The sequence below is a fragment of the Chaetura pelagica genome, unplaced genomic scaffold (assembly GCF_000747805.2).
Source record: "Chaetura pelagica isolate M959 unplaced genomic scaffold, ChaPel_1.0 scaffold138, whole genome shotgun sequence".
In the NCBI taxonomy this organism is placed as follows: domain Eukaryota; kingdom Metazoa; phylum Chordata; class Aves; order Apodiformes; family Apodidae; genus Chaetura; species Chaetura pelagica.
The window spans coordinates 3,973,582-3,986,544 of NW_009954215.1; the positions used below are offsets into that span (position 1 = coordinate 3,973,582).

At 36.9% G+C, this 12,963-nt stretch overlaps 1 protein-coding gene across 1 annotated transcript; it reads left to right on the forward strand.

Annotated features, from left to right (window-relative positions):
* The first annotated feature begins 49 nt into the window (after positions 1-49).
* Positions 50-12,181, forward strand: PMS2 (PMS2 postmeiotic segregation increased 2 (S. cerevisiae)). The gene is given in 18 exon segments (XM_010003328.1): positions 50-117; positions 174-313; positions 843-929; positions 1,860-1,962; positions 2,731-2,918; positions 3,392-3,407; positions 3,409-3,559; positions 4,861-4,955; positions 5,708-5,807; positions 6,075-6,159; positions 6,642-6,794; positions 7,825-8,734; positions 9,555-9,577; positions 9,580-9,623; positions 9,625-9,722; positions 10,317-10,417; positions 11,349-11,518; positions 11,867-12,181. Coding segments are annotated over 18 exon segments (2,676 nt in total). The 3' UTR covers positions 12,011-12,181.
* Positions 12,182-12,963: the final 782 nt, after the last annotated feature.

The window sequence follows — 12,963 nt, forward strand, 5'->3', positions numbered from 1 at the left end:
CGCGTTGTGCCCCCGCGCGTTGTGCCCCCGCGCGTTGTGCCCCCGCGCGATGTGCCCCCGCGCGTTGTGCCCCCGCCGGGCTCCGGGTGTCCCCGCCTCAGAGGCCCGCGCGGCCGGGCTCGCGCGTGCCCCGCGTGCCAGGCACTACCGCGTTTCTCCCTGTCTCCCCCAAGCCCGCATCCTGCCGGAGCCATCCAGCCCATCGACCGCAGGTCTGTCCATCGCATCTGTTCCGGACAGGTTGTGCTGAGTCTCGGCACTGCCGTGAAGGAGCTGGTGGAAAACAGCCTGGATGCTGGAGCTACCAACATCGGTAACCCCCTTCCCGTCCTAATTTCATAACAATTCAGAGACTTCTGAAGTGCTGCTTTTTCCTTAAAACAGTGTGCATCTTAACAATGTTTCTTTTATTTGGGCCAAGCACGTTTGAAGTGATTTTGCACCTCAGATAAATTAAGGATTTTGTTTCCCAGGTGCCAGCTGGGCTCCCAGGAGGATGTGGTTTTATCTGTTTTATTTGTAGCTCTTACTGGTGACCAGGCCCTGGTAGCTGGTGGCCTCGGGCTAGCAGGTGGTTAAGGCAGGGCTGCAGTTTCTAGAGCTGCCAGGATGATAATTTTTGTAATTGGGAAAACAACAGTGTAATTAAACTGAACTACCTGCAAGTACGGGCTGGTTTGCATTAGATTGCTCTAACCTCTCTCAGCTATTGAGCATATTTTTGCTGTTCAAACTTGACATGGAAAACTGTTACTTTGTAAAGTTACTTCAAGTACAAAATTAATGCTGAATTCTGTGTATGAACATGCAGAATTAAAAGACTTCATTACTCAATTTTCTAGATATAAAACTTAAAGATCATGGAGCAGAACTGATAGAGGTTTCAGATAATGGAGCAGGAGTGGAAGAGGAAAACTTTGAAGGCTTAAGTAAGTTGAACCTTTTTCACTATTTGTATTTGAATGTTTTGAAAGCATGGTTTCAGTGAGAAAGCTACTTTCAAAAAAAACACACAAATTACCTAAGTTTAATAATTTTTTAATGGATCCTCAGATTTACAAAATTCATGTATGACCTGCAGACCTTGGGCAAAACTAGGCTGGACTCTTGCAGTGCTGTTCTGGTTATAGTTCTTGTATCAGAAGTAGTCTTTGATTTGATTGCTTATTCTAGTGGAACAAATAATAGAAATAATTATAGAAGAGAGAGTCCTATAAATCTTAATTTTGGTTCATTCATGTTGAGTCATCAGCCAGTGTTGAAAGCATCAGGCTTTGTGAAAATAAAACTCTTGAGGGGCAAGTTATGAACTCGAGTATCTGCTGAAAGTGAACTGACATTGCATCCCTGTCAAATTTTCCATGTGCTAGTTTTAAATTGCACAAAATGGAAGCAGAAACAATACTATAGGACAAATGGGACCAGCCACTGCCATGGAAATAAGCATGTTTCTTTTTTTCATACAATGCCCAGGGATCTGTTTCATTATCAGTTATTACTCAATAACTTTGTGTGTTCACAATATGCATATGGAACATCAGAAACTCCTACTGTTACAGGACAGGGAAAGTCATGGGGTGTTACTCTGAGGCATCTTGTAATGCATAGACCAATAATGTAACATGAATTTTGGCTGTAACTATGGAATAATAAATATATCTGGTAACTTTAAAGAGATCTTGCTTATAGGAAGAGAGGAAAGGAAACATTAAATATTTTATTATTTTGGCTGTAATAATTATGTAAAATAAAACAAATAATAGAGAAGTTTTTTTGCTTCTTGATAGGCATGCAAAATCTACTTGATTAGACCAGTGTCACTTGGAAGTGAAATATATATTCTAAATATCTTTTTCCAGCTCTGAAACATTATACATCAAAGATACAAGATTTTTCTGATCTAGTACATGTTGAAACATTTGGGTTTCGAGGTGAAGCTCTGAGTTCGCTGTGTGCATTAAGGTATTTAATGTTAAGCTTATTTTTAGTAGAAAGTTACTGTATGGACAAAAATAATTGAAGTCAACTTTTCAGTTTACTATTATTGATAAAATGAAGCTTTGGGAACTTCCAGTACAGTCAGTTTTGAGGAGGAGGTTGCATGATGTCCTGAGTCCTTTCCAACCAAAATTATGATTCTAAAGTACCTGATCGGTTCTTTTATATAAAAACTTTAGCATTACTTAAGTGTAGAGATTTTTTGAGGATGGGACTATGTACTTGCCCAAGTGTCTGATCCTCTGAGGTAAAGCACTATAATAGCAGGGAGGCTGGAACCTGATGATCTTTAAGGTCCCTTCCAACCTTAACCATTCTATGATTCTATATCCATGTGCAGTGTTTGCTAGGCTGTAACTTACTAAAACTGTGTTTAAACTCCTTCCAGACAAACTATACATTCAAAATAGCACAGCTTTTGTGCACAGTTCTGTTGTTGTGCACAGTGCATCAAGAATATTCTGCAGTGTGTTGGTATGAGGAGTGTAGCATTCATCAAACTTTGCCTTGTAGGGAGAAGAATGAAAGGAATACAAATAAAAATACTTACATTGTAGGTAGGAAAAGGTTTGGCTGCTTTTCAGGTATGTTTTCAGGTGTCTGTGGTGATAGAGTTAGTTGTCATTAAATGAGCAGTATTGATATAGTTTCTATGCCTGATTAGGTCATGAAAAATGCATGAGAAAATACAGTGCTCAGTGAGTAAATCTGTTGCCTCTTTCTGTCCATTAGTGATGTTACCATTTTTACCTATCACAAGTCTGCAAAGGTTGGGACTCGTTTGGTATTTGATCACAATGGTAAAATTACTCAGAAAACTCCTTTTCCACGACAGCAAGGAACGACTGTTCAAATCCAGCAGTTGTTTTATACCCTGCCAGTGAGGCATAAGGAATTCCAAAGAAACATCAAAAAGGTGGGTAAGACCAGAGATTACTAATTTAAAGGAGCCAGAATTTATTCACTACTGAATGATATTCAGTTCTCTGCAGCGTACATTGATTATGTCAGACCATGCCATGCCTGTCTTATATCTTCATCAAACAGGAAAAAAAAGTCTCCCTGTCTGCTTTCCTCTTCTGTTTCACAGTGTTTGGTTTTAAAAGTACATTCTCAGATTTTGAAAATAATTAATATTTTGATCACTTTTGTGTATTTTAAGGTCAATGACTGCTGTGCTATAACTAAGTATCAATCTTGGAAACATGCTGTTTGTTTCTAAAGACTCTGTTTTTCACTTTTTTTTTTTTTTATTTAGTTTGTAAAGACTTAGGAAAACATTCTCCCCCCCCCCTTTTTGTGTTACCTGCAAGTATTGAATGTTTTGTTTATATATGTTTTTATTTTTAAAAGAGACATTTCATACAAATGTGACATTTCTTCTCTTTAATAGGAATATGCAAAAATGGTCCAGATACTGCAGGCCTACTGTGTTGTTTCAAAAGGAGTGCGGATTAACTGCACTAATCAAGTTGGCCAAGGGAGAAAAAGCTCAGTGGTATCAACTACTGGAAGTCCTAGTTTAAAGGAAAATATTGGAGCAATATTTGGACAAAAACAGGTATTACTTTTAGTATTGAAGAGAGAGAGAATACAGCTGCATAGAGATATTTTAACGTTAATAAATAGAGGGGATGTAGGAAACCTTTAAAAACCTTAGAAGATGGAGCATGTGTTGACTTCTAGCACACCCTACAGGCTGGAAGAGGAGAAACAGTGCAGCCTCCATGGCTTCCATTGAATTTCTAAATCTGTTTAGAGATGTTTTGATGGAAGATAAATTATTTCGGAGATAGTATTATTACTTAATATTTCTCTGAAGCCGGCTCTGTGAGCTGTTGTGCCTGTAAGCCTCTGAAGGTTTGTGTGGGCACCAAGGTCTGTAGGTGACAAGAACCAGCAATTACAAAATATTAAGAATGGCGTGATGTGAAAGTTTTAAGTGGGGAACAGAAAACTGAGGTGTTTCTAGATTTTACAACCTCTTTCTATGGAACTAAGTTTCATTAGTGTTCAGGTTAACCTTTAAATGGGATTGCAGTCAGCCGTGCAGACATGGACTATGATGCTCTCTAAATAACAGCTGAAAAATAGTTATCCTCTAGAAGGAAGCAAAGATGAAAAAAATCATAAAAGCATCCTTTCTACAAATACATTTTACAACTATTAAGGAATACTGAGTTGCTGATAGCTGCTGGTAGTTGATAAGCACTTCTTGCCTTCACAGTGTCCTTGGAGAGATTTCAAAGCCTGTTCATGCTGTGGCTGAAAGACTAGATGAAAGATGTAACTTTGTCTTGCCAGGTAGCGACAAGTGTAGCTGAAAATCCAGTGTTCTCTGAATAGAAGATTTAGCTTATAGGCCTTTTGTATGATATTAATTACTTAAATGTAAAATCAGTAGAAGGTGCTCTAATGGCAGAAAAATAATACTGGCATCACAGCAAAAATGTCTTTGGTAAACATATATGTACTTAGGTAGCTTGTGATTCAAATAACATAAGTTTTATTGTTCTTTCAGAAGAGACTTCTATTATACTTTTTGCCTTTTTGTATAAAACTTGATTAGGTCAAAAGTATGTAGCTGGAGGAGTCAGTCATGTTGTTCTATCCATGCACATTTGAAAGTAAGGGTCTGTGAAATAACTAAGGCAAAAGAAGTGATGGCAAAGGACAAGAACAGCCATTTGTTAAGGCACTGCTTCTGTTTCTCCTGTCTTCTAGTAGGTCTGGGTATTGCAAATATTTGACTTGATCAGCCAAACTGAAAAAAACCCCACCATTTTATGGAATAGATTTTAAGGCTAATAAATAACAATAGAAGAAAAAATCTATACATATTTAATCATTCACTTTTTTCAGTTGCAGAGCCTCATCCCTTTTGTTCAGCTACCTCCTAGTGAAGCTGTTTGTGAAGAATATGGACTCAATACTGACATGCCACAAAATCTTTATAGGTAATGAGAAAAGTACAAACCACTGCTGCCACTGGCATTTTACCATAATCCAAAATTAAAAAAACAAAACAGGAACAAAACAATAACAACAACAAATCAGTGTGGTGGTAATAGTATTAAAAGTGACTTGGAACAGTATAGTAAGTACTAGTATATTGTTTGGGAAACACCATAGCTTGTTTTAAAACAATTCAGGACTAAGATGTGGCTAGTCAGATGAGTAGGAAAAGCTAATCTACTGTCCTTGCCTTGTGTTTAATTATATATTACTGTAATCTGCTGAATGTCACCTTTGTCAGTTCCCTGAGTAATTGGATGGATTAATTGTAACTGTTATTTATTGAGATTAATGTGAGGCAGTTTGTGTCAATAAATTACCTTTATTTTCTTCAAGTGTACTTTTTAATCTCTCTAGTCACAAGATTGACCAAAAAATGCATCAGTATCTGACTGACAGTTCACAATTGACCTCTCGTCTGCTTTGAGAGCAGAAAAATTACAAATGTCACTTCTTTTGAAATCAGAACAAGCTACGTTTTCAACTGTCTGATATCTTTATGTGACTGAACATCCAGCCTTTGTCAGATAAGGAACTGAGAGAGGAAATGTGTATACATGTTTACTGTTGCTGTACAATGATGTTTCTTTTAGCCCCATTTGAAACAGTCTTCCGCTAAATACGTTTAGAGTCAGGAAGATGTCTTTTGCTTTGCTCCTCTGTTTAACCTCAATGTTACATTGTTCTTAAACAGTATTTCAGGCTTCATTTCTCGCTGCGATCACGGCGTTGGAAGGAGTACGACAGACAGACAGTTTTTCTTTATCAACCAACGTCCCTGTGATCCAGCAAAGGTGATTTCATTTTTCTACCATCACCAGGACTAACTTGTTCAGTGTTCTGGATTAGTAGCTGATAGGTATGTTTGTGACTTGATGCTGCAAGTTCCTGTGTCTCGAGTTTTTCTCTTCGTTGTGTCTGTGTGAACAATAGCTCAGTCACACAAGAAAGTATTTCGTACATTAATTGCTTTGAAGGGGGTTTAAATAACACACATTGGTGGGAAATAGAAGATAATAGGATTGACATTAATAGTTTGGGTTTTTTTACCTTCTCTACAGGTTGTCAAGCTTGTGAATGAAGTTTATCACTTTTACAATAAACACCAGTATCCATTTGTTGTCCTTAACATTTGTGTAGACTCTGGTATGTTGTGAAAATTTTTCTCTAATTTCTGCAAAGGCTATAACTTCATTAAAGAATAAATAGCATTTATTTAGAGAATATTATTGCTTTTATGCATGTGACTTCCCTGGACTGCAGCGATTTTTTTGATCTACAGTTAGTGAGGGAGAGATGGGGTCTAGCTGTGGTTCCAGTTTTTTTCCCCTCCACATTTTCTATACTCAGAAGTAACTTAAGGCAAAAAAAGGCAATCTTGTGGTTAGCTTAAATACAAGGAAACTTGTATCATGTTATTGCACAGAATTAGCTTCTGTTTTGTTTGTTGGAATGTTGAGAAAGTTATATGTTTACAGACTCACTGTGAATGTTGGCCGTGGATTTGGTTTTAATCCTGTGAAATAAAAATGGAAGGTGAAGAGGCAGAAAGCTTTGAGCCAGGGGTGGTTTTTTTAAAATATATTTTTCATGTACAATAAATCCTGTTGGTTTTTGTTTTTCATTAGAGCGTGTTGACATCAATGTAACTCCAGACAAAAGGCAAATTTTACTTCAGGAGGAAAAGCTTTTATTAGCCATTTTAAAAACTTCTCTGTTGGAGATGTTTGGTAGTGATGTTAACAAACTGAATGTCAATCAGAAGCTTCTGGACATGACAGGTAGGACACAAAATGTGAAACTTTTGTGCATGATGTACAGTGGAAAACTGAAAACAGAAAAATGTGTTTTTAAAAACTGAAATAAGTTGTTAAAAAATGTCTGACTTAATTGCTTTCAGAGCAGATTTTTAATGTATTGATTACATTGGGAGATGGTTATTGACATAAAAGAATAAAGGAGGACCCTAAATTATTAAGTGATTTACAGTCAACCTCATGGGGAAAAAATAACACAAAATTAATAGACAATGCTTGAAAAAGATTTATCCTGAGATACTGGAAGAGATCTGTCTTTCCTTTAGTTAAATGTCTTGAGAAAGAATGGTTAAGGACTCATCAATAAAATCTGAAATTTGACTACAAGTTTCTTGGATTTTGAACTTTGATTCTTTTATAAGTACAGAAATTGCTGATTCTGTAATAATCTTTCAAAATTGATTTACTGTGTTACTACCACCTCCTTCTCCTCAATTGTTTCAACAGAACCTCTTCTGATTTTCTTTTTCACTGACCTATCGAATGAGTTGTAGCCAGATTCCTATTGTTATCTTAAATTAATCTTTAGTAAAATACATGTTGGACTGTCAAGCTGCGAGGCTGAACTCCTCTATCTGAAAATCATAACTATAACAAGTATCTGAAGTATCTGTTGTGCCAGCTCTTTTAAGACCTTGCCAACAGACATGTGATCACTGAAGTGTAAGCAATTTGCTTTTCATTATCACTCAGTCATTAAATTTTGATAATATAAATCAATGTACTGATTGGACTGATGGCTGTTTTGGTTTAAAAAGATATTACAAATTAATTAACTCAAGTTCCATTAAGTTTCTTAAAGATGTAGCTGCTTGTCTCTTGGCTGTTAATGCATTTCAGCCCCGTACTTGGTCGCTGTGTGAAGCTTACAGGCTGCTTTGAGGGATTTGCTGGATTTCTACCTCTCTTTTAATTCCCTTAACTAAAACACATAATTTAATTCATGTTTTCAGCTAACTTAGAATCTAGAAAAATGTTATTCTGTTTTTAATAGGCAACTTGAAGAAGACACTTTCTGAAGAGACAGAAAAGCCTCTGGTAGAAACGCTGCCTGACTCTGAGAGTGAAAATCCAAGTGGTCAAGGGAAAAGAGTAATGACTCTTGCCAGATTAAGAGAGTCATTCTCTCTCCATCAAACAACAGAGAGTAAATTTCAAAGCCCTAAAAATGTAAAACAAAAGCACAGCTTCCCTAGACAAGTGTCACTTGATACTGCTTTGGGTACTATGAAGACTCAAAAGACTATCTTGAGTAAGGAGTCTGAGAGTTGTCAAAAGGTAGACTCAAGTATGTCAATTCCAAGCAGATATTTAGGAAAATTAGAAGATCATGCAGATTCTGGATTCTGTACCACTTCTGAGTCAGATGCTGGATGTAGTACACCAGAAGCTGGAAGCTGTGTCAATAGTGAAAGTGTAATTAATACTACTGAAGAGTTCTGTGGCTCAGAAGAGCAACTTCAAAATGAACGTCTCAAAACTGTTGGATCTTGTGACAAATCATTGGAATGTGATGTTCAGGTTTTGGGCACTGAACACAAGTTAAATCAAGTGAATGATTGGACTAATCAAAATAAGTCATCTCAGGAAGCCAGTAGTTCTTCCCCAAGGGTAAAAAGTTTTAAAAGCAGAAGGTTTAAAAGTGAAGCAGATGACTTCAAGGCAGGTAAATGTCCTGAAGTGAAGAATACTGGGAACTCTATGCCAAGTGTTGATATATTGGTGGAAGTTCAAAAGAAGATCATGCCACTTGAATTCTCTATGAAGGTTTTAGCAGAAAAGTTTAAAAAGGTAATACAGCAACAACAGAAGAGTACAGAAACACAAAATTACAGAAGATTTAAAGCAAAAATTAGTCCTGGAGAAAATAAAGTAGCAGAAGATGAATTAAGAAAAGAGATCAGGTATTTTCACCTTCTTAACATGTTCTATTCATCAATTAATAAAAATAGTTAAGAAAAAATATAAGACTTGTCTTGGGGGGTGTGCTGAAGGCTTACATCTACCTGTTTGTTTTGTATGTATCTTTTATTTCACTTATGCTATTAAAATGTCCATTATTAAGTGATTTTGTGCTTTTTGAACTAAGCACAAATGATATGTGGAAAAATGACACTAAAAAGATGGCCAAAACACTGTAGATTTGGCTTAGTTCAGACTTGTAATTTGCAGTTTAGTCAGAGACACATCCAGTTTCTTGACAGGTAAGAACCCTCTGAAAAAGCTGCCTAACTCCTGTTTCTTCCTCATGAATTTGCAATTTGGTGAGCACTGGCTGTGAAAATAAGTTACGTTCAGATGATCACATGGCAGTAAAAGAATATGATTTGTTACCTTTGGTTAGGAAAGCCTACTAATTGTGAAGAAAAGGCAAGTATCAGTTGCCTTACTTAAACCATGATGCTGCCCTCAATGTTCTTCAATTGCACCATCAACATACTGCCTATTTCTAATTTTATGATCACCAGTGTCTGTATTTAAAATAAGAGAATCCTGCATGAGACCTGCCTTAGTGATGGATTGTGTTCTGCCAGAAAAGGCCTCATTAGTCAGTGGCAGATTCCAGATTACTTTTCCACATTCATATCCTGTTTAAACAAGTTTAGTTTTTTAATAAATGTGAAGAGTATTCTGCAGGGGAGAAAGATATTTTTAAATTTTAATGTCTTAACATGATAACTGATGAAGTGTAATTTATAATATGTTTATATTTTCTGTATACAGTAAAGAAATGTTTGCAAAAATGGAAATCATTGGCCAGTTCAATTTAGGGTTTATAATAACAAAGTTGAATTCTGATCTTTTCATAATTGACCAACATGCTACTGACGAGAAATACAACTTTGAGATGTTACAACAACATACTGTTCTTCAAGGTCAGAAGCTGATAGTGTAAGTATTTGCAGTTATTTTAACAATAATAACTGTTAAGTTTGTTTCAGAATGGTATCTGTGACTGTATTTATGCAGCATCCCACACATTCAAAACACATAAGACAAAAGCTGCTTTTCTGTTCTGTGCTCCAAAGAGTGAGGCTTCACATGCAAAATAAATTCTGTGGATAGATCTGTAGCTGTGTAGCAAGTCAGCGGGCAAGAAGGTTACACTGGGGGCTTACATGGCAACCTATAGTGAGGATATGCATTGAGGATACTGGAGACTGCTACAGGAGCAGGGAATGCTGCCCAACCTGCTGAGCAAGTCAGCAGGCAAGAAGGTTACACTGGGGGCTTACATGGCAACCTATAGTGAGGATATGCATTGAGGATACTGGAGACTGCTACAGGAGCAGGGAGTGCTGCCCAACCTGCTGAACTGCTGACTAACACCTGAAGCAAATTGTTCAGTAGTGAGGTTTGGTTTTTTAACAAAGTGAAATGTTTTAACAGAGAGAGCAGTGTATTAATATCTCTAGGTTGCTTCTGAAATCTGTCTTGAGTGGTTTGCACTATGTACCTACATAATACTATATTTTTCTCTTTCAGGCCTCAAAATCTCAATTTAACTGCTGTAAGTGAAAGCGTATTGATTGAAAACCTGGAAATATTCAGAAAAAATGGGTTTGACTTTGTCATAAATGAAGATGGTGAGTTTTGTCCAGAATTGCTGGAAGTGAAAAAATGAAACCATTTCATTTCATTGATTATGTAAAAATACCTTTTGCTAGTTATCAGAAACTTTGAAATAATCTGCATTGTAGTATATGGTTTGTTGTTTTAAGACTAAAGATTCTGTGGTCTGTGCACTGTTTACCAGGTCATTGCAGAGTTCTCTCACTGGCTGTTCACAGAAGTTTCTAAAAAGACTCTTTGGAGTCACTGGTTGACTATATTACTGGATGTGTGATATTGAAATCCCTTTGTTTTATTAGTACATTTGCTGTTCCTAGCAGAGTTGTATGCAGGCAAATGATAAATTTAGAAAATAAATTAGTAGATACCATTGGTAAATAATGTTCTTTGGTTTTACTTATGGATTTTATTGGCTTGCTGTGTACTTCTGAGCTAGTTGTATAACCTGCAAGCTCCTTATTGTTTTCCTTGTACAGCAAGGACACAAAAGTGCTGTGTGTTACCACTTTGGTATTTGGAAGGTCACTACAGATTTTTTTCCATATTCTTCATTCCAGAATCTTGCCAGGTTTTGCCTAAATTTTTTTAAATTATCAATCTCTTACCAACAAAAATCCTTAATTATTTTGTCATCACCTAACCTCAAAATAGCTTAATAAACCCATTCATTCTTTGAGATGGAAGGATTTGTCAGAAATTAGGTCTATCTGTTCTTAACTTTCCAAGGAATTATTTTTTGTTAATGTTAAAAGGCTATCTGCTATAGTTACCACTTGGGTTAGTTAATAACATCCATCAAAAGACTGAATTTAAATTTCTGCATAAAGGTAGGTCACATTAATTTGTCAAAGGAATTTCTCATGTTTTTTTCCCTCAAGTAGAGGTAATTAATTTCCTGTGATGATCTGTTTTGTTTTTTTTAATTAAGCATTGCAAATCTTCCAGCTCCTGTAACTCAAAGAGTTAAATTAATATCGTTGCCAACAAGCAAGAACTGGACTTTTGGTCCCCAGGACATAGATGAGCTGATCTTCATGTTAAGTGACTGCCCTGGAGTCATGTGTAGGCCTTCCCGGGTCAGACAGATGTTTGCTTCTCGGGCTTGCAGAAAGTCTGTAAGTACAGCACATGATGCTTGTTTTCAAACAAATAACTTTTTTTATCTATATATTTTGCACGTGAAGTTTATTTACTGTTATCAACAGCTAATATCCTTCCTTTTGTTCTTGGTGTTTTTGTCTGGTGTAACCAGGGGGAAATTTATGGTAGGTTTTTAGTTTCAAACTAGTGCACTTAGAAACATACTTAGCTGTATTTTCTTCTGTTCAGCCTATAGGTCCTTCTGCTTTTAATGCCTTGCACAGTATTTATTTGCTCTAGTAGCTGAAGTACTGCTCTTATCTGTGCCCCTTGTCAATATGGAGAAAGAAATACTAATTGTGGTTTTTTGCCTTTACTTGCAGGTGATGATTGGAACTGCACTGAATGTGCAGGAAATGAGGAAACTGGTCACACATATGGGGGAGATTGAGCATCCCTGGAACTGCCCCCATGGAAGGCCAACTATGAGACACATAGTCAGCCTGGACTTGATTTCACCAGAATAAGTCAGCTTCTGTTTAGTAGCATTTCTTATTTTAATTCTTGGCTGTATTTTGAGCTTTTATCATGACTCTTAATTCAAGTTTAAAAAATTTTAGCCAGTGTATAAATTTGAAGACAGTAACACTTAAAGGCATCCATCAGGGTTTCATTGTCACTCCTATCAATTCAATAATGTTGATATACTGGAATTTATGTGTAAATTAAATTTCTTTTATTGCTACTTACTGATTGCTTATTTTTGCAATGAGGACTTAAAAAAAAATAAATGTTTATATCTAAAGATCAAGAGTAGGTGAACCTCATTTATAGCAAATACACTGATTATTAAAATCAGGTGGAATGTGAATGTCTTTAGTGATGCCATAAAACAAACATTTACTTTCTACGTTTTTACATCCCATATATGATAATTTTAAAGAAAATGTAAATTATATACAAGTGAAAATACTTTTTTCTTAATTTATACTAAAGTTTGGTTTGATTAATTACTTCATTAATATTGCATTTAATGATACCCTTACTGACATCTGTGTTTAATGCTTTAATAGAATAATGAATCTGGCGTATTTGCTTTTAATTAGAGTTGTTTCCTTCCACATTTATTCAAGAACAGGGATTCCTTTGGTGAGATGCACGGGAAAAGCCCCCCCAGGCACCACCCGGCAGGTCAGCCTGTCTCAGGAGACTCAGAATAGTTAGAAATGTTGTGGTTTTGAATCACAGATGCACTCAAGCAGATAGCTAAGCTCTTCTTCTGCCGGACCAAGACTTGACCTAGGAAGTCGGTGTGTTTATTGTTGCCTTTTCCTCAGCAGCCGCTGCTGCGGGGCCGAGGCGGGAGCGGGGGCACCGGGCAGCGGCGCTGACCGCGCTGGGGAACACTGCGGAGGGTCCGGGTTCGAGTCCCGGTCCCGGCGGGGCCGAGGCAGGAGCGGGGGCACCGGGCAGCGGCGCT